This window comes from Gymnogyps californianus, chromosome 5 (genome assembly GCF_018139145.2).
Source record: "Gymnogyps californianus isolate 813 chromosome 5, ASM1813914v2, whole genome shotgun sequence".
Lineage (NCBI taxonomy): Eukaryota > Metazoa > Chordata > Aves > Accipitriformes > Cathartidae > Gymnogyps > Gymnogyps californianus.
In genome coordinates, this window is record NC_059475.1 from 69130196 (window position 1) to 69151774 (window position 21579).

The 21579-nt window shown below is 49.6% G+C and overlaps 2 protein-coding genes across 2 annotated transcripts; one reads left to right on the plus strand and one right to left on the minus strand.

Moving 5' to 3' along the window:
• Positions 1–374: 374 nt before the first annotated feature.
• On the plus strand, positions 375–14961 carry DNAAF2 (dynein axonemal assembly factor 2). Its single transcript, XM_050897600.1, has 4 exons — positions 375–2081; positions 12031–12177; positions 13589–13892; positions 13980–14961. Exons 1-4 carry the CDS (start codon positions 375–377, stop codon positions 14159–14161), a joined length of 2340 nt encoding a protein of 779 aa, XP_050753557.1. The 3' UTR covers positions 14162–14961.
• Positions 14962–16465: 1504 nt separating this feature from the next.
• MGAT2 (alpha-1,6-mannosyl-glycoprotein 2-beta-N-acetylglucosaminyltransferase) lies at positions 16466–18140 on the minus strand. Its single transcript, XM_050897602.1, has one exon. The coding sequence runs from the start codon at positions 18138–18140 to the stop codon at positions 16797–16799; it is 1344 nt and encodes a 447-aa protein (XP_050753559.1). The 3' UTR covers positions 16466–16796.
• Between the last annotated feature and the right edge of the window lie 3439 nt (positions 18141–21579).

A 21579-nucleotide genomic window follows, 5' to 3' on the forward strand; every position in this document is an offset into this window, starting at 1 on the left:
CACTCCCTGACCCTCGGCCAGGAGGGGAAGGGCAGTGCCAGCTCAGAGATGCGGGACAGGATGGGGAGCACGAGCCTTGCAGAGGGATGAGGAGGCAATGGTGGAGAGCCACCCCTACGGAAGACAGGGGTGAGGGCTGAGAGCCACCATGAAGCCACTGAGGTGAAAGGAGGGGAAAGGCTCAGCGAGGCCGGGATGGAGAGGAACCGGCTCTGAGGAAGACCAGTGGGGGAGAGCCCGCCATGTTGTTTGGCGTATCCATAGCAACTGGCCGGCCATCTTGTTTACTATCACTATAGCAACGAGGCCGACGGGGTCAGAGGCGCCATCTTGTTTGGTGTCTCCACAGCAACGAGAGCGGCCGGGCCGGAGCCATGGCGGGCGCGGGGCGGCTGGACGAGCTGGAGCTGAGCGCCGAGGAGGCGGAGCGGCTCCAACAGGCCTTCCGCGACGAGCAGTTCCGGGCTCTGTTCGCCGAGTACGCGGCGGAGCTGGCCGACCCGGAGCAACGTCGGCTGTACGAGGAGGAGGTGACGGCCCTGGAGCGGGAACGCGGCGTGGAGGTGCGCTTCGTCCACCCCGCGGCGGGCTACGTGCTGCGCACCAGCCAGGCCGGCTCCCGCCGTTGCTACCTCAACGTCTGCAGCAACCCACACGTCGGGGTGCCGCAGGTCCACGCCGAGCCCGGTGGCCACCGCTGGGCCCTGCCCTACAGCCTGGCGCCGGGCCGTGAGGAGCTGGGCCGCGGGGGCCAACGCCGCCTGGTCTACGACGTGGTTTTCCACCCGGCGGCTCTCCGCCTGGCCGCCCGCAGCGCCCGCTTCCGCCGCCTGCTCAACGACACGGCGCTGGAGGCCGTGGAGCGCCACTGCGCTGTGCAGCTCGACCGCACCAACGCCGCCGTCCTCCGCGGCACCAAGTACAAGGGCGTCCCGCAGGCGCCCGTCATCCGCACCCCGCTGCCCGGCGGCGCCCCGCCGCCGGCGGCCGACGGCGGCTCCCCGCTGCCGCCCTTCCCCTTCCCGCCCGCCGCCGCCGCCGCCCCGCCGCCGCCCGCCGCCCCTCCGGCGGCCCGGCCCCCCGGCCCCACCACGCCGCGCTGGAGCATCCGTCACCGCTCCTACGTGGACCTGCAAGACTACCGGTGCTGCCGCGACTCGGCGCCCAGCCCGGTGCCGCGGGAGCTGGTGGTGACGGTAGAGCTGCCGCTACTGCGCTCTGCCGCCCAGGCCGCGCTGGAGATCCGCGGCCGGGAGCTGCGCCTCGACTCGCAGCGTCCCGCCTACCGCCTGCGCCTCCGCCTCCCCTACGACGTGGACGAGAACCGCGGGCGGGCCGCTTTCAACAAGGCCCAGCGGCAGCTCCTGGTCACGCTGCCCGTGGTGCCGCGGCCCGGCCCGCAGGAACCGCTAGGCCCTGCCGGGGAACGGCTGGAGGAGGCCGAGCCCGCTGCCGAGGGGCTGGGCGAGCCGCCGGCGGCTGAGGCGGGCGGTGAGGCGGCTCCTCCCCCGGGCCCCGGCGGCGGCGTGGCCCGGAACACGTGCGGCGGCGGGGAGCCCGCCGAGAGCCCCGCCGAGCCCCCCGCGGGCGGTGACCCGCCACCGCCCCGCACCGGCGCCGCTTCCCCCGTTCCCAGCGCCAGCCCCGAGCCGGCGGCGCCCTGCGGCCTCGGCGGGGACGCCCCTCCGTGCCCTCCCGAGAGCCCGGCCCACCCGGCCGCAGAGGGCAGCCCGGGCGAAATGGCTCTTCCCCGGGGCTCCGACAGCCCCGAGGCCGCCGTGTGCCCTCCCTTCCAGTGCCGGCAGGATGAGGCCTCCCTCACCCTGCTCCTGCATGTGCCTGGCATCCGGCCCCAGAGCCTCAGCGGGGACGTGGGCACGAACCACTACAGCCTCCGCTTCTCCAGTGACACTGGCGCCTATGCCCTCTTCTTACAGTTTCCTCCTGCAAACAGGCTGGCGTCCCCCGAGACCAGCGTTAGCGTGTCTGCCCACAACGCTGCCATCGGGCTTGCCAAGGCCCCTGGCAGCACCGGGCCCTGGGAGAAGTTCTGCTTCGGCCTTGACGCCTCTGCTCTGCAGGTAACGGCTTCAAAATGGCAGGGTTGGTGCGTCACGCTCCCCAGAGTGCCACCACTTCGCTGCGGTGTGTGACTTCTGCTGTTTGGATTCTTTTATGAATGATGTCTCAGGGAGCTGTTAGGTTATCGGTCTGAGTTCAAAAGAAGTTGGTAGTGACGGAAACTGCTTCCCTCAGAGAGCTGTTAACGGATGTAAGTGGAATGACCTGATTAGTGCTAGTCTTGTACGAGCAGTACGAAGGTCACATCACGGAGCTGACATCTCCGTCCTTGGAATTGAAATTACTTTTCCCTCCTGTGCTGATTTTTTTCTAAGGGAAATTCTGATGATGAGTGAAAATGAAGCCTGCCCTGTGACCTTAGCGTTAGCCTTTAAGGCCACGTAAATTGCTCATGCAGCCTATTCACATGAAGAAGGGAGATGTTGATAATACACCAGACGTACACACTTGCATACAGGGTTATGAAATGCAGATGTGTGAGGGGTGTGTACCTGTGTCTCTATTTCAGAACAGAACTCCCATTTACAGCCGCAGGAACACGCAGTAGTTCAACCAGAGTAGTACAGCAAACAGCAGCTGTGAACTGCTGTCGATTGCCATTTTGCTGGGCTAGTTCTTAATCTTCTCTTCTTACCAGTCTGAATATGATTCTAGTTGAGATGTTTTATTATTTTATTATTTTATGGGTCGTTAGGCAGCCATTCTCCCTGGGGCGGGAGGAGGTTGGCATGCCTGCTGCGTCTGGCTGACAGTGCCTGCGGAGAACTGGCAGTGTCCCCGCAAAGGGATGCTCCCCTTGTGGCACTCTTACTGTCAAGAAGCACTCACACAAGTTTTGTGGAGAACAACGTTATTCTGTAAGCTCAGAGTTTCAAACAGCTTATCATGAGCAGGGATTAAGACTGCACAATTCTTGTGTAACCTTTCAGCCATGTGATTTGGAGTTTGTCTTTATTTTAGAACAAGAAAATCCTTTGCAGTTTGGATCATGGACCATGGGAGTGCAAGTCCAGAAAACTGGCAGGCTTAAAGTATATCCACTGGGATGGTGGCTTGGAGTATCTTAATTGCTCCATCCCTACAATTAGAAAATACTGCATGATTCTGGAAAGTATTTATCCAATTAGTATATGTGCAGCTGAATCTTCACGTTTTATTTCCCATTTAGCAGGCTGCATACCTTTTCTGTAAGAGCAGCTCCTTTAAAGGAGGAGCTGATCATTTTGGGTAAGTATCAAAGGTGATGAATTTATTGAGAACCACCTATGCTGAACTGTTGCAGTGCATTTCCTTTCCTTTTACCAGAGCAGGAGCTTGCAAGTCTGTGCAAGTGGGGCCACGAAACGTTCGGCACTACTGTTAGTTGGTGTGATCAAGTACTGGGTGCCGATGCGATGTCAAATAAGCCATCGTGCAAACTACCGCCCGTTTTCTGTATAGGTACAGAAAGCATGGGGTAGGAACTACAGGCATTTTATCTGCTTTTTCATATAGTGTGAATATGTTTCATCATGTGCCGTGGTGTGTGTCCGTGTGCTTCCTTGTTGTTTTATGGCGTGCAGGCCTAAATGCAGATTTTAAGAGAAAACAACAGCTTTCTGTGACTCCACGTGGGGATATAGCTGAGAATTCAGTTTGGGAACAGAAAATTCTGTAGTATTTCTTTAGTACTGTGATTGATGGACATTTCTGCACGCTTTGATCTCTGTAATAATTGAAAGTGTTTGGTATGTGCATTCGTTATTGTGATTGGGGGAACATCTTTTGATTGAAAGTTGTTAAAAGGCCATGCAGTAATGGGATTTTGGTCAATATTACCATTTTGTGAGTTAAAAAAAATCTTTGAATGTGCTGAATTTATTATATATTGCAAAATGTTTTGGGTGGAGTAGGAGGCGCAGATTTGGCATTAGTCTTAGGCCTCCCAGCCATTCATTCATGTAGCAGGCTAAAAAAGATTAATTTCTTCTGGGGTGCAGTCCTTTTGGATACCGGGCCTGCAAATTGAAGCAGTTGAAATAATCTGAAGTCATTTGTTCTGTTTGCTTTTTTTTAACTGTGCTATTTCCCAAAAGTGTGTGTGCCAGCGCTGATAGCTGCATTCACTCAGAGTGAAGTGAGAAAAATTAATATTTAATTAGAGCTGCTATTTTATGCTGTCTTCTGTCCATTAACTATTTGCTCGTGGTAGCTTCTACTTATGTTGATTTCTTCAATTTGTCTGCTGTCATCTCTGGTGTTTTTCTGCTTTGAATCTCTTTCTATAAATCAGAGCTACAGTTCTTGCATTGAGATCTGCCAGGAGTTCCATCAGTCATAGAAGAGGGTTTTAGGAACGCAGGTTTTAGTAGCAGTGCCCTTTTTAATCACTTCAGGGAGCTTTTGGTGGCCTAGGTCAGCAGGAATTTTCCCCTGCACCTCCCAGTCACGCTGCTGTCTGCTTGTTTGTAATCTCTTCTCCCACAGTAGCATTGCCAGAGGATAGCGTGCGGTGAAAGAAGAGGCCAGTGTTTTTTACAGATATAAAATTCCTATTCTGCTGTCTTCTGGGAAGTCGCCTCTTAATTGAGACCAAGGGTTTCTGTGTTGTTTCATGGAACAGATTCCTCGCTGGGTTAGTTACTTCAGAAATCTGCCCAACTCGGCAATAGCTCGTGCCACGGTGGCTGTTACAGTACCCTGTTAGGCTGCCTGCGTAATTGTCTCCCATTAACTTGCCAAATGGCCAGGAAAATGTGTTACGATAATTGCTCACCGCATGAGCAGAACGCATCTCATCGGCAGCCTCGTCCCTGGACTATGATGTAGTGCAGCGCATATCGCTTGATTTTGATTGCCTGTGCGCCTCTGCCCAGATCAACACGTACGATAACGGTGCCGGTAATTGCGCAGCCCTGCCTTGCGTGCTTGTCATGTTCCTGTTATTGCACTGGCCTCTTTTCTTGTTGGAAATTGGTCTGATACAGGTACTGGTAGAAGAATGAGTTGAGCTTGTCCTTCGGACACCATTCTTGAAACAGAGTTTCAAGGGCTGGTTTTCCTTTTGTAGTCAGATACGTTTGAATCCCTGTGCTGAAAGATGATATATTTAGAGCTCAGTTTCCATAGATGCTGAGCAGTCTGAATTCCCACCCCAGCAAGTGCTTATTTTCAGCAAGTCTTTACAGTGCAACAGTCCTCCCTGGACTTTAACTGTGTCATTGCAAGTATTCCTTCATGTGATAGCTCTTGATGTTGCTTTGGTTCTACTGCTTTCCCATACAATAGATAGCCAGCGCTCTGCTGATTCTGAGCCCTAACTTCTTATCAGCAGTTGCAGCCATTGCTTCTCTTTCTCTCTGAGTAGTTTCACTCCTTGGCTAAACCATAATGTCCACACACTTGTTATGGTGAACAGAAATCCTATAAAAATAAAGATTCCATAACTTTGGACTTCGTGGACCAGGGTCACATACTTCAGGGGTTTAAAATTTATCTTTTGTCACTGGCCTTGTGCTCAGTCACTGTACCAGAGACCACACCGCGTTGATCTTTCTGCAGGGCTCGCTCCAGGCCCTGTTTTTCCAGGGGAATAGAGACTCACGACCTGAGAAAGTTGCCTGGCTTCCCCGCTGCCAGAACCACCGTCTGCTCTTTGCCTCGAAGGACCAGCTGTGGGCTGTGCTCCCTCCATTACTCTTTATCGCAGTTTCATCCACTAATACCTTCTACATCTCTTGCTTCCATTTGTTTAAATCCTGGGAGCTCAGGCCTAGGAAACTCCTGCATCAGAGAGTTCCCCTTCATTTTAAGACAACAGAGCCTGGGGAGTAAATGATGAAAAAAGAATGGTTGAGTGTTAAATAACCATTAATAAAATTTGTAAGCCTGCCAGGGAAGGTTTCCGAGAACAACATGTCCCAGAATGTCCTGGTTTACGGCAGAGCTGGAGTTGGGCAATTATGGAAATCATGCCTTTGTGAAGCACTGTCTTTTAATGTTTGGTCTCCTGGGGTTAAATGCTCGATTCTTAACAGAAGTAAAAAAGAGTTTTCTGGTGGGTGTATCTGAACTACGGAGACTTGGGGCTCAGTTATGCTAGCATGGGAAACACTTTTGGTAGATAATTAATTCTGCCTGCAGTTCTTGGGTCATGTGTGCTCATTTTCATGTGATTAGAAAAAGATTGGTTAAAGTAGTAATTCCCTTTTGTGCTGATCCACACCCTTCCTGCCCTTCTCAGTGGATTGAAACGAGTTTGTTCAGAGGATGTGTGCTCACTCTCCTGGTCAGTGCTTCCCTCCTGGGTACCCCTCGCTGGGGAGGGAATCGCTGCACTCAGCCCATCCCTTTTGTAATAAAAGCCCGTGTTCTGTCATGGAGAATAATAAGATTTAACTCATGTAAACCCCCACAGGGCTCCAGAGAACAGGAGGGACCAATGTTTCCTCTGCTTTACTATGCATTGAGATTATGTTTTTTTAACATTTAGAGTATGAAAAATATTATACTAAACATTCCTGATTAGTCCATGGTTTGAACTAAGCATGAGTTAAGCTGTTTGTGAGGATTACTCAACATAGGTATCTAAAAGGGAATTGCATAGTGATACGAAACCTTTGTTTAACTTGTGTGTGAATGTTGATGCCTTTAGACGGGTGTGTTACTGAGCATAAAAAAAAAAGGTGTGATTTTTCCATTTGGCACAGCCACCAGCGCCTTGGGAAGGAGATCCTTTTGAAGCTCTTGTTGCTTTTTCCTTCAGAAAGCAGCCGGTAAATAATGCTGAAGCCCTGCGACCTCTGCTCGCTGCACGCACCGACTATCACGTGTTGTTTTCTAACCCCTGGACTTCCCTCTTCTGCTTTGGCAACAGGTATGCTGTGGGTCAGCTCCTCCAAGACAAACACCCGCTATGACCTGTTTACACAAAAAACCCCATAGGAACAATATTATTTTTAGTTGTCTTTACCACAGAGGGACTGTCAGTCTTTGTAATTAATCCTCTCATTATCTCATTGAACACGGCATTTGTCTTGTATGTGCTGTCAGGTCTATTGTGCCCAGGCAGATCCCGTGCTCTCCAGCCACGCTGGACACGCTCCTGGCGTGGGCTGCTGAGAGGCCATGTATTCCCTGGAAAAGAAGTCATCTGTGCGTGGCAGAGCTACGATGCTCCCGGCACTGAGAGCGTGCGGAAAAGGCCGTGGGCTAGATGTGCTCCCGTGGGCACGCTGCCTGGGGCCATGCTGGGGCTGTCCGCGTGCTCCATGATCTCAGAATTAGGGCTCTTACGGATAAATGTATTTCTTGGTTTGAGAGTAAACCAAGCATGAAACCTAGAGACCTGTGTTGGGAAGTATAAGACACATTGACGTTTTAAGCCTATGCCACCTTTCAGGGAGAAATCTGTACCGGAGAGCTGAATGGATGCTGCAGGATGCTCACAAGTCCGAACAGAGCTGCCAGATCTCAGCTGGCTGCGGCAGTCCGGCTAGCTGTACTGCTGCATTTAAGTTTTGCCCTTATTTCCAAGCTATTTTGAGTTGCGTTACATGCTTTCTTTGAAAGTCAGGGTTATAATTTTCAACTTCCAAGCTACTGTAAAGAGTTAATATAATAGGTAGGGGTCACTTCTTAGAAGATGATGCTAGAAACTAGGACTGTTGTGCTTAATCGTAGAACAGTTTATTTTTGGTTCAGTTAATTCTGTGCTCAGCGTTTCAGGACTCTTGGCAAGTTTTTTGGGAGGTCAGAGGAGGACAGAAAAGGAGAACAGAACAAACTTCTTGTTTGATTTTTTTCAAAGTAATCTCTTTCCCAAACTACATTAAGAAACATAATTAGCTTGCTTCTGCTATAAAACAAACTAATTTCTGAATAGCCATTAATTGGTAGATGCATTATGGGAATACCGTACTTGCACAAAACAGTTATGTCAGAAAACATTATTAACCTACTCATTAAGCTCATGAAAGCTTCTTTTGAGCTGTTTAATCTTGGCAGTCATGAATACCTTATAGTAAAGTTTTCACCCCCAGTACAGGTACTTTCATTCACCAAAACTTTGAGCTTCAAATTCTCGTGTCGAGCTGCTTTGCAATGGGACCCTACAAACTGAGAGGCCAGGAGATCCGTAGATCCAAGTCCCTTTTCATATTTGCATCAGCTTCTCATTACAGAAGACATGCAAATCATTTAAGCCTGAAATTTGTCCCGCTTTTAAAACTGTTGCAGCCTGCGTGGGAGGTAACTCTGGATGGCAACTGGCTACGAGTTTGAATAAAGCAATGCAGAACAAACTCTTTGAGTGCTAAGGGCAGCCGTGGGGGACTGGCTTTGCGCTGTGTCTGCCGGTGTTGCAGCCGCTGCCGCCATGCGCTGTCAGCGCTGTGCGATACGAGGACGGTTTTGAATGATGAAGTGTTCTAGAAACCAAAGTCATTCCTGCTAACGTTTATGTTAATTTGGTCTCAGTTTAGTCGCAGGGAAAAATGAATGTGTACCAAACAGCAGATGACAGGATGTGCAGGGAAAAACAAATTTAATTCCCAGTTGCTAAGAGAGTATCATAAATATCAGAAAATAAAGAAAATAAACTGAAGAATTATTTTACAGGGTCATTGAAATCATCTGCAGATGGTTGTCCTTTGCTGCTCTTCCAAGCCAGAGCAAACAGGCTTTAAAATAAATTCCTGAATCATTTTTTGCCAAGGTCTGTGCTTTGATAACATCTGCAGTAATATAAATGCTTCAGCGTATACTCACCGTGAATGCAAAGTCTGAATTACAGTCGCTGGCTGTCTGAACAGGCTAATGATAATCATTATATTGATAACAAGCAGCATTGCTTGTGCGTACAGCACAAGGTACTGTGATTTATGGTGGGCCACTGGGTAGTGCTGTGATAAAATTTTAAATACTTACTTGAAATGTAAGTGTAGTGCTCTGGGAATACGGTGTCGAGCTGGTATGAAACCTGGTCAAATTGGTTTATAGTAATTAGTCAAAATGATAGGAACATTGTCCCAAGCAGTTACTTTTTATCCTCCTGTACAGTACTGATCAATAGACCTTCCATTCAGTTTTTCTTTTTTAACAGTATTTTCTGTGCAGAAAACAAATTATTTTGCTGTTAATCAGGGAGAAAACCTTCAGAAAGATTTATTGGGTTTGTTGCCAAAGTGCAAAGTCGTATTTGCGTTGAGGATGAACGGCTGTCACTCTCTTCTCGTAGCCACGGTTGACGCGCAGCGCTGGCAGTCGCAGCCCTGGCCTGGGGAGCCAGTTTCTATATGGAGCTCTCTCAACCTCTCGTTCTCTCCTAAGGGTCCTCCCGGTTTTCTTCGTTGTATCTCTGCTTTGGTGCGTGTAAACTGTCTCCTCCTATTTCAGAAATGCTTCCGTGAAACCGTTCCTGCGTTTTCTGGGACGCCGGGGGCTGAGCCCCGCGGCAGAGCGTTCCCTTTGCCGCTGCTGCTGTTTCTCCACGGCGCTGACTATGGAAGCAACGGCTCTGCAGCGTCTGCAAGTGACCCTGTGGTTAAAGTTGCTTCAGACAAAGCGATCTAAGGATGTGATTTTTGACATAACAGAAAACTTCATTACCTGTTGGCTTTTCAAGCATCTCCTCTCCCGACTCCTGTACCTGTGATTTCTTTTTATTGTTACGCTGCTTATGGACATGAGCAAGGTCAGGCACCAACTTTGTAAAAAGCACAAACGCACAGTAAGAGAGTCCTTTCACAAAAGGCTTATGCTCTCACTCGACAAAACAAATGCAGGTTCAAAGGGGAAAAAAGATTGTTTTCCCCATTTTATATAGGAAAAATGGAGGCAAAGAGACTTGTTCACAGTCATAGCAGTGCGGGAGAAAGCAGAGAATCGAAGCAAGATTGCTGAGACCCGAAACCCACAGTGGTTCTTTTCCCAAAGGCGTGTTGAGGTGTGGAGATCTTGTACAAGTTATTTTGGAGGAAAAACAGTAACAAACACTGGTCTCTCTTTTTTTTTTTTTTTTAATATCCTCACTCAAATTGCGAGTCTCCAGCTATTAGGAAAACGTTTTGCTCTTAAAATGAAAACGTGGAGTGCGAAGGAGTGGAGATGTCGGCTCAAGGTGAATTACTGGCAAGTGACTTAAATTTCTCAGCTGGGGGAGGAGAGTCGTCGTGCTGGGGCAGAGGGTGCTTTGCTGCACTTTCCTTCGAAGCGAAGGCAGGATACCAGGACGGGCTGAACCGCCATCGCGCTCGGCAGCGTGCCGAAAACCCCACAGAAGGGAAGTTGAGCTGTTCTGTCTGTGATGTGTGGGCAAAGCGATACTTGGCAGAGGTGGAAATGTATCTCCTGTGCTGCCCAAGGCCTTGCCAGTGATCTAGTTCATGAGCCTGTGGGAGTTTTGGTGCTGCATAGATTTTTGCGTCTGTACTCCCCGCCTTGTTTCTTTACTCTGACACCTTCTCTTGAACTCTGCAGAATATTTCTACAAGCCTAAAGCACGGGCAGAGTCCCTCTCTGGCAGGCAAGAAAGGAAGCAACACGAGGGAATAGGTACTTCAGGCTTTGTATACAAAAATGCAAGAAGTAGGTATGTTACGAGAGAGTTTTCTGTCAGGGCAACCCTGCTGTAGTTTAATCTTTTCACAAACTGTCTCAGCATCCAATGTTGGATGTTTGCCTGGATTGTAATCTTTCTGGATAGAAAATGAATTCAATCCTCTGGTTTTGAAAACCAGCAATAGGTATGGCATGACTTTCCATATTGTGATTTCTAATTTAAATAGTGAAAAAATAGGACGCTGTTTTATTTTTCCCGTACAGAATTCTTTTTTTCAAGATGACAGTTAAATTTTGTACCTTAGACACAGTGCGGCATCTGGCTGTGCATAAGGCTACATCCACAGGGGGCCAAAAATGTGCAGAATTGCCTTTTTGCTTTTCAGTCCGCAAGATGTCAGTGATAATTGAATTTAACTTTCATTGGGTTGACAAGAGGGTAGAACTGGACCAAGAAATGTAAAAGTATGACTTAAAGTAGAAGATTTGCAACTTTCCCCTGCTATTTCCAATTAAACAGTTTGTTGTTAAACAGGAAAGCTAATTCACAGAACATAAGAATAGTCCTTTAGGTTAGACTGTTTTTATCGTGCCAACGTCTGTCCTTACCCGCCGCCTACAGCAGATGATTTAGGAAGAATATGAAGACAGGGAGAGCTCTGCAGTTCTTAGGAAACAGCCCCTCCAGGATATATTTTAGGACCTTTAATTACCTGTGACTGATTTAAATATTTAAACCTGTAGCAACGTGTTTCACGTTGTTTGTGACCTGCGTATTAACAGCCTCAAAACACGTCCCAGACTGTCGTCTTTAACTGTGGGTACCTCTCCGTTTCTTCCAACTGCTGTTTACGCTTGCCTAAATGGAGATCTGAGAAGCCTCCGTGGATGGACGTGAAACGGATATAGCCATGCATGTTTCATAGCCTTTGCCTCAGAAGGTCTGATCTTCAAGGCTCAGGGTTCAGAGATCCTGCAATGTCAGTCCAAGGAGGTGTTTGCATTTTCCTAAAGTAAGACACCGAAACAAACCCATAAAAGCGTAATGCCTTCCTGATGTTAAGACAGGTGAGGATGATGGAACGATGTTGGTGCAAATCATTCCTCGGAAGGAGTCTAAATCTATATATTAGTCACGTATCAAAAGAGAGAAAACATGTGTTTCTTCTATCTTTGTGCATGATGCAGATCTGTACTTTAAATTGAAATGAGCTAAGCACTGGTCTTCAATTCTTTCACCTTGTTACTTCTGAATGTCTGACTTCTTAGAATTTCTCTATCGAGACGTGAGCGTGCTGTGAAACTTGTGTTGTGAATCAGTGTCCTGGCTTGCTTTGGAGTGAGTTTCTTGCTCCAATACTGCTGAAGTATAGTACAAAAAAACCATAACCTGCTCTTTCTTTTCTTTAGGAAAGATTGTTTGTCAGTGAAGAAAATGTTGATGGATTTCTAGGCACTGTTTTATGCCCTTCCTTTTGCTCCCAATCAGCACTGGAAAGTCAGCCATTAATTGAAGTGCTTGATGTTACTGAGGACAGAATTCAAATCAGGTTGAAGGTAAGGATCTCTCTGGCAGTAGTACGTATTGCTGACTGATTTAGGTACTTCAGCAAGATTGTATCAAATCTGACCGAAACAGCTTTGTTCCTGTTTTGTCTTGATATAGCAGGGAAGACCATGGAGTAGGGTGTATTTGCAAGTATAAATGTGTATTTGCAAGTATAAATGTCAGTTTTTAGAAACATAGGTTCACGTTTGTGCCATTTAATGTGACCAAGGGATTGAAACCTCCTATATTTCATTTGGATGATGGAGAACTGCGATAGAATCATTAAAGACAGTGCTTTCTCCTTGCAGGAGTACAGCATGGCATGCACACACTAAATCTCTCACTGGTATTAAAAGAAAAAAATGACTAAGTAACTACCTAGTATCCCTCATTCCGAGGGACCCCAAGTGCTTCCAGGTCAGAGCTGATGACCACGTGCTGCAAACAAATCATGGCAGATGTCATCAGAATAAAAACCGGAATGTTCTTAAAATGGAAATAAAGAAGTGAATAATTCACGTCCTTCAAACACGCAAGAGTTTGGGCTCACGTACTGGAGCCCACGGTTAAAGCATTCAGTCTTTTGCACGGACACCTTTCTGGGTGTCTGATAACCAGAAGTGAAGTTACCCGGAGGGACTTGGGGTCAGGAGGGAGTGGAGAGGCAAAGAACCTGGCTGCTGGGAGCGTGAGACGGAAAGGGCTCCTTAAGATGGACAGAGGGTGCTCAGTCACGGCCACTGCTTCGCTCTCTCTGCCTTGTCACACAAGTAGAGGAAACCTTGAGGATTTTGTCTGTGAAGAATCAGGTCTCATTATCTTTATTCGGTCCAAGTGTTTGAATACTTGGCGGTTTCCTGTTGTGTAGATAATTAAACATGGGACTACTCATCTTAAACGCTGGTCTCAAATTCACTACTCGTAATATTTAAGGCCTCATTCAGGCTACCCTTCTTCCTCAGTCACCCTGTCTATATAAAGGATGCAAGGTAGCCTGTTTCTGAAGTCCGCCACAGGGTTAAAATGACCTCCCTTTGCAAAATAGGAGATGGACAGATGAAGAAAACAAAACGTTAGTTTTGTAAAGAGGAAAATGTGAGGTAAGACCCCTGAGTTCTTGAAAACAGCCTGGGTGTGGTGACTTGCCGGTCTTCCCCGCTGTTAATTGTGATGGAGGCTGTGGCCCCTTGGCAGCTGCCCAGCAGCGTTTCCTATTGCAGAGGAAACCCTCGGGAGGCAAACGACCTCCCTGCCACTCATTCCCACGCGCGGTCTAAGATCAGGAAAACCTCAGCACCGTACTGACTTGGCTTTCTGGAAGTAGACGTTGGAGAAACAAGTGTCTTGGCCTGTCTTTACAGCAGTTTTGTGTGCCCAGTCCGTTTCAACTATAAAACAATTCCTTTATTTTCTTGACAGCCGCAGGAAGGAGTCCATTCTGAACCTGATGGAAAAGAAGAAACGCTTAGCAGCTCAGGAGGAGATCTCGCTGAAAAGACAAATGGCGACTCCCCCCAAACAAAGGCAGAAACAAACTGTCCTGCAGCTGAGAGGGTCGAAGGAGAATGTGCTACAGAAACCAACAAAACTTCCACGTCTTTTGCAACAGCTGAAACAATAGGAAAAGTAGGTTGTAGTTCACACCATTGTTTGCAGCATGAACCTTCTGACACCAGTTCAGCGATTCCTGGCGAATCTAGGAGAAAGGAACCAGATTTAGAAAGTGCTGTCACAGTAGGCGAAACGGCCGTGGCCGCGGACTCTGAAAAGCACGCAGGCCTTCTGCTGGAGGGGCAGGCGAAAGCGGAAGGGGATGAAGCGGCTGCGCCCGTGGGGTCGGCACAGGGCAACCGGCGCAGCTCGGACAGCAGACCAGCCTCCCCGCTCCTGCGAGAAGTGAACGCGCAGGATGGGAGCCTGCAGATTGTTAGGGATCACGTAACGCACTGCCCGGTCGTGTTTCAGAATTCTTTGCTGTATGAATTGGACTAGTTTAATTATTTTAGGATTTCCTTCTGTTCTTTGATGTTTACTGCGACTTCCACATGCTGGTTTATGACTTCAGGGCTAAGAGTAGAACACAGGTTCCTACTGAAACTGTTTTGTTTACATGTCAACATAGAATACTTACGTTGTTAATAATATTTGAAGTTAATAGGTCTGAGTTTTCTAATCACATGTATGGGCTGAAATAGTTTGACTTACAAGAAGGATGCAGTTGAAGGTGAATCTGAGCTCGTGGAAGAAAATGCACCTTTATTGTTTACATAACTTTCTTAGTCTCTTGCTACATTACAGAGAGTATTTGTCTATATCCTTCTTCTAATGGCTCCCTCGGGAATTGCTGTGTTTAGGCCACCTAGAAATGAGCGGTATTCATCATTTTTCAAACCTTTCATTTTGTGCTAACTAACTGCAGGATTAGACTTGCAGTGACTTTTAGCAATCAAATGAAATTTCTAATTACACGGAGAAGTTCTAATTAGTCTCCTAGAAATAATCCACATTTATACCATGTATTCCATCCTAGTACATTACTTCAGATCCGCAGCAGCCAGACATACCCCAGTCTGTCAACCGAACAAATTCAATTGCACAATAAAAACATCCTCTCTTGTTGCACGTCTGCTACTAAGTATTTACAATTTGTGAAATGGATTCACTTTATCCAGATTAGATTTACTTTTCAAAAACAGTTCCCCACGGGCTTCAGCAGGCTGTTTGCTGGTTCATCTCTCTGAAGTGCGATAACCAGAAGAACATATCTAATAATAAACTTTCAGTTCCCTTTCTCACTGCTTCTGAAATAACTTCTGTTTTGAGTTGTACAAGACACAAATGTGCTTTAGAAGAAAAATTTGACTGGTTTCACAGCTGCTCTGGAATTACTCTTACATTTCTCCGTTAAATGCGAGTGCTTGCAGCGGGGGGTACGCGGTGTACGCTTGATTTTTGTAAGTTCAGCGGAAGCCGCAGCTGCCAAAAGCATCTGCCCTACGCTTTATGCCAGCGTAGCGCTGACCCAGCTGAAGGAGGGCAAGTGGTTTGCCGGGTTCAGCTGAACCCCGATCCGCTCTGTCCCCCAGTTGCACAGCTCCTTGGCGGGGGTATCGAGGGGCTGAGGCACAGGCACGGCTTTTTCATGCACCAGCCCTGACTTGGTGTAACTACGAAAATGGAGCAAGTACCAAAGCTGGTACAAAATCGTGGCAGTTGTTAAACTACCCCTGGGAAAAAAAAAGCATCTTATTGCGGTCTAAATAAACATCTGCATACTACTTAAGAGTATTTCACAAAACTTGGCTGCTCTCAAATGAATATTTAACCGATGTATTCACAACCTGTAAAGTAGGTGACAAAACTGTGGTAAAAGGAAAGCCTTGCTACACGCCCTTCCATTCAAAGTAACTGTTGTAACCAGAGTCCTAAGAGCACCCTGCCCCTTGTCTCTAATTAAAAAAAATGCAGCTTTTTTTTCCCCTCCGAATCTCTTGGTATAAACCCCACCTCTAAATATTGCATGTCCGTCACCTTAGCGTAGCGTTTTCCTTCTCTGACATACTTGCCCGTTCTACAAAAAGCTGCAGCTACCAGTTCTGCTTCAAAGTGGAGTGCCATTAAAGCACTCGTACCGTTAGACTTAAAACAGGCGAGGAAGCGTTCGATGTTAACGAACGGCTCTGCTCTCTCCCGTTCACGGCTTTCAGCTCCAGTTCAGCATATTTCCATTACACAGCAGTATTTTTTTACTGGTCGCTTTACACAGCTGACTAATTCAAAAGCAAACTTTTTTTTTGTCAATCCAAACAAAAGAGGTGTCGTGCCACGCATTTGTTACTCTATTCTGCCTCAGTTAGTGAGTATCATTAAAAATTTAATGAAGTTAAATGCACAGTACTGGAACGGGTGATGGCATGTGTTCAGCCCTCTGGATTAAAGACAAGACACCCTCCTCCCCCAGTCCTGACTTTCTTTCTAGCAACACAAGATGACATCATCTTTTTGTGAGAATCAAGAACTTCTCTGGTATTACAAAACAACTGAATTTTATTTCGGCAGAACTAAAAAAATCATATATTTATCTACATTGTAGTAAAAACAATGAAATTTTTTTTTTTCCTTCATATATTCATCAACACATCGCAACCAAACCGGGACGCAGGTATTGGGCACGAGGCGACCGCGGGCAGGATGGCCGGTGGGACGGCCGGAGATGCCGGTACCGCCGGCGGCAGCGTGTGAAGCCCGGCTGCCACCCCCAGCGCGGTGCCGCGGGCACCGCCGCTCTGCCCCTGACGCGGGGAAAAAAACCCCACGCCAGAGCACTGCAAGCACCAGAAAAGATGCGCTTAAATATAAGTTTCCTCCTCCTCCCAGTATAAACGCAGCAGCGGTCACTTTTTGCGTAGGGGCTGCTACGCTGCTCTGAGCGGCCCGGCAGCAGCAAGTAACCCGTTTCCAGAACGTGGTTGCCGAACATGAAAGATTACTATTTTGGGACACCTTTTACAAGAATGTTTATTCATATTAAAGCAGAAACCAACTCATAAATGCTTTTTATACACGTGTGTGCCTGTAAAAGACAGTACGGAACAACTCAAAAAGAAAAAGGCTGCGAGAACGCTCCTCACTGAAGTCTGCGGTAACTTTTACAGAGTTCGTGGTCCCTAATATCTCCCCACCCTCCGTTTTTCACATGAGGGGAAAGGGGTGCCATGGAGTACCTTTTACTGACACTCATCGTTTCGGGAAACAGGTACTGTTGGTTGCTGTTCAAGAGAGAGTCGATTTTGGCACTCTGGGTGGACGGTCTGCAGGATTTCTTGTGGTGCATGCCACAGTCCCCCGTGTGAAAAATCCTGGGGATTTCGGGAACCAGCACTTTCCAGAACTTCGGAAGACAAGAGACAGTCAAGTGCTGCAGAGTCCAGTCCCAGTTGTAGTCATCGTAGGTGCAGAAGGCGTCCGTGCACTCGATGAGCTTCTGGTAGGTGTCTCTGCCGAAGGCCATGCCCATGTTGTGCTCGGTGGACTTCCACGTCTTCATCTCCACCTTGTCGGCGCGGCCGGCGAAGCCGCCGCGGACGGGGCTGTAGGTGCCCAGGGAGACGATCTGGCACTCGGGGCACTCCCGCTCGCGCAGGGCCCAGAGCTTTTTGAGGACGTGGTAGAAGTCGGGTGCCAGGTAGTGGTCCTCCTCCAGGAAGAGGACGGGCCCAGCGTGCTCCCGCAGCGCCCGCACCCGCTCCCAGACGAAATGCAGCTTCCACCACCAGTGGTGCTTGGTCTGGGAGAAGCGAGCTTCGCGGTAGTGCCCGAAGGAGTCGGGGTACTCGGCGTTGATGCAGCCCAAGCGCAGGGCCGTCGCCTTGCCCACGTCGCGGGGACAGTCGCGGGGGTCGTGGCCGGGAAACTCGCGGGGGTAGAGCTGGATGCTGAAGGGGAAGAAGACCTGCAGGACCGGGCAGAAGTCCACGCGTGCCGCCAGCCGGTTGAGCTCCTCGGCCCACAGGTCGTGGCTCAACACCAACAGCACGTTCTCCACTCCCGCCGCCCGCCGCAGCGACTCCAGCAGCAACCGCAGGTGCTCGGCTCGATCGTGCACCTGCACCACCAGCACCACGTCGGCGGCGGCGGCGGCCCGCGCCGGGAAGCGCCCGGCGTTCCGCACCGGTTGGTCGAAGTTCAGCCGGTAAACGAGCGAGCGGTAACTCAGCGTCCCGTTCTCGGTGAGCAGCGGCGGTGCTGGAGATACAGCCGAGGTGTTAACGGCGGGGCGGCGCGGCGCCGGCTCGCTGACCCGCGGCGGCTCCTCGGTGGTACCGGTACCGCCCCGCTGCTGCTGCTGCTGTTGCTGCTGCTGCTGCCGCCTCCGCCCGCCGCCGCCGCCGCTTCCCCACAGCGCCAGCGCGCAGACCGCCAGCGCCAGCGCCAGCAGCAACACCTTCCGCTTGTAGATCCGCAGCCGCATCCTTCCCGGCGGCGGCGGCCGCCGCTCACCGCCGCCCTCCCGCCGCCGCCGCCGCCGCCGCCGCCGCTCCCGCAGGCAGCGCGCGCGCGCTGCCGCCGCCCCACGCGCACACGTCGCCGCACGCCATAGGCCGCCGGCGTCGCCGCCGCCGCCACCCTATTGGTCGTCGGCTCCGTCACTCGCCGCCGCTTCCGCCGGTGGGAGCCGCGCAGCCGCTGCCCGCCATCGCCTGCCGGCGCCGGCCTCTCTCCCCCCCGAAGGGATGCTTTGCGAAGCTGCACTGTGATTGGTCAGCGGTAATTGGGGAGGGGGTAATTAGGCAAAGCGTGGTGGAGCCGGAGGGCTGGAGAACTGGCTGTAAAACCAGAGCTGGGGGCTCTGAGGAGGCTGGGGCCCGGTGCCGGGATTGCAAGGAGAGCGGAAGAAAATCCTTCTCGGTTTGGAAGAACAAGAGAAAACAATTCTAGAATTGCACGAGCAAGATAAGAAAATCATCCTAGATTTGCAAGAATAAGAGACGATAAGAGAAAATAATTCTAGATTGGCGAGAACGATATGTAAGGAAATCATTCTAGGGTTGCAAGAGAAAAGCATTCTAGATTTGAAAGAAGAAGAAATTCATTCTAGAATGGCAAGAATAAATTCATTCCAGGATTGCAAAAATAAGATAAATTTATCCTAGATTTGCAAGAATAAATTTATCCTAGATTTGCAAGAATAATATATAAGAAAATAATTCTAGAATTGCAAGAATACGGGAAAATAATTCTAGAATTGCAAGAACAATACATTTAAAAAAAAATCACTCTAGAATTGCAAGAATGAGGTAAAGTAATTCTAGAATTGCAAGAATAATGCATAATAAAATGTTACAATTACAAGAATAATACATAGTTATTCTAGAATTGCAAGAAAATAAGACGACAATCATTCTAGAATTAGGAGAATAATCTAGAATCAGACAATCGTTCTAAAATTACAGGAATAATCTATAATAAACTAATTCTTCCATTACAAATAATTGCAAGAACTACTCTTGTAATTCTACGCTTTGTCCCCCGCCCCCTCTCCTCGGTGGCCACGGGCCCGTTGCCAAATCTGGTGACAACTTCATGCAACGTGCCACGGCGTGGCGTGCTCCGGAGGGGCAAATACCGTCACCCACGCAGGTCCTTAGGACCCGCAGGAGGAAGAGGAGGAGGAGGAGGAGGAGGAGGAGGAGGAGAGCTCTACCCCCCCGCGGCTCCACTTTGTCCTTCCAGAAATCGCGCCAGTTTTCCTTCGAAAAGCTTTACAAACCTGACAGCCGTCCCCGAGCCGAGTTTGGGGATGGCGGCGGCTGGCAGCTCCGGCGCGGGTTTGCACCAGGCCCTGGCTCCGGCCCGGCTGCGGAGCGAACGGCAGCGCTGGCAGGTCCCAGCCGTATCTAGCAGGAATTTCTGACCCTCTCCGTCTGCCTGCGCAGCAGCGGCCCCCCCGTTTTCACGAGCACCCTGCCCCAGGCTGCAGCGCTGCCCTGGCTTCTGCTACGTTGACGAGGGTCTCCGCTGCACCTCATCCCTTATAGCACCAAAATGCTGTTCTCAGGAGGCTGCTACCTCCTCCTCCTCCTGCGCAGGGCAGCACCGATATTTGGGGTTTGTTTCTTTTTTTAGTCTGGGTTAACATCAGTACTCATTTCCATACTTTTAAGTATTTCTTGCCCCAGGACGGCGACCTCCACAGAGCCAGATTTAACATCTTGCACAGCCATGGGTAAAACTCCGGCAACTGAAACACCATCCAGTTGGGATAACAGAGTTTCCCTCTCACACAGGCAGCGTACAGATAAACACGTTAAAGATCGCAAAGCACTCGGATAATGCAAAGTGGCATCGGCCCAGCAAAATCAGGCCAATTAAAGAATGATCCAATCTGCCGCCAGCCCAGCTTGTGGCAGCGTTCAGGAGTATCAAATCGAGATTCGCCATCGAGGCTTTTGTCCCCCAGGCGAGACGGGTAAATACAAGTTTCAATTGCATTTAAAAGCATCTCACAGTAGACGGCGTCCTCAAATTCCGGGCGAGAGCCATCGGTTGCTTTAATCCGATCAGACTAAGCCCCGCAGTACTCGATTCTGCGCCGTCCGAGGCAAACACCAAACTTCTTGGGCACCACATTTAACAGAAGGAACCGGAGCGATGCTTCGATGTTTAGGACATGTTTTTAACGACAGTTTCACAGCTTGACCTTTGCTGACCACAGCTGAGCTTTGCATAACTCAGCAAGTTTCTCCTCATCACCCGGGCGCAACTGGTGGTTTTCAAGCGAGGCGTTAAAAAAAAAGAGCACTCCTTCAAAGAGAGCGGCTGGGCTCTTCAGCTTGATTCAATCGGATTGCGTTGCTACAAGTAGGAAACACCACGTAAACGGCCCTACAGAGTTCCCCACAAGTACGATAAATGAGGTAGAACAGTTTCTTAGGAGAACAATTTTTGCCTGGTCCCGTTTTTGCTACAAAAAGCCCTAGACGCAGCAGTTGGGTCACGCACACTCCTGCGCTTGCGATGTCAGACAACAGAACCATGCCCGTCTTTTGCCAGTCAGCCTCTTCCCCAAACGAGCCCAGCGCGCCGACGAGAAGCGAGCTGAAGGAGATCTAAGAGACACCACAGCTGTCTCGCTGGCGGGCAAGGAAAACCGCTGGAGAAGACGCTCCCGAAAGGAGCGATTTCTGCTTTGGCTTTACCTAACTCTGAAGAACGGCTTTGGCTCTTGGCTCCTTCGCCACCTCCTGGCTGGCTGACAGCAGGCAGCGCCGGCTCGGCAGAGCGCAGGCACGGAGCGCTGCGGCAGCCGCCCTGGCAATGCCGCCACCGCGGCTGCTCATCCCTTTGCAGCCAGCAAGACTTGAACCCCGACTAACTCATCGTGCACCTCGCTGTCCCTGGGATGAAGCCGCAATCGAACTTCAGCCTACCGAGACAAACGCTTTGCAGCGCGGAGCGAGCTTGTTCGCGGGGGGATTGCAACACTGAGAAAATGACGTTGGCTGGAACGGATTCCCAAGGGAACTTCGGGATATTGTACACCCCTCCGGCCCTTCTGCTTGGCTGCGCAAGACTTCCCTTCATCTTTTGTTGGAAGGTGGGAAAGCAGGGAGTTTAGGAAGCTCCTCTGCACGTTTGACCTCCGCGGAGACGGCAAGATCACAGCATGCTGGGGACATCGCCGTGCGCCTAGAAGGTGCTCCATTACTAACGCAATGACAGCTGGGGAAGAACCTCTGCAGAACAGGACTCCAGCACCCTACCGCCCTCCTCGATGCTGCGTCAGCTGCTCTGGTTTCAGAGGCTTAAGGGAAGCCAAATCAGTTTTGGGGATGACATTCGCTTCAGAGATAATGGCAGCCCAGCGTACACAGATGGGCTTTAAAAAAAAAAAACCCAGCGGGACGCGC

Coding starts and splice junctions, on each gene's coding strand:
- DNAAF2 (XM_050897600.1), top strand. CDS start 375: ATGGCGGGCGCGGGGCGGCTGGACGAGCTGGAGCTGAGCGCCGAGGAG. Junction 2,082..12,030: donor TTGACGCCTCTGCTCTGCAG/GTAACGGCTTCA, acceptor TCTTTTCTTTAG/GAAAGATTGTTTGTCAGTGA. Junction 13,893..13,979: donor AAAGGAACCAGATTTAGAAA/GTGCTGTCACAG, acceptor CGAAAGCGGAAG/GGGATGAAGCGGCTGCGCCC.
- MGAT2 (XM_050897602.1), bottom strand. CDS start 18,140: ATGCGGCTGCGGATCTACAAGCGGAAGGTGTTGCTGCTGGCGCTGGCG.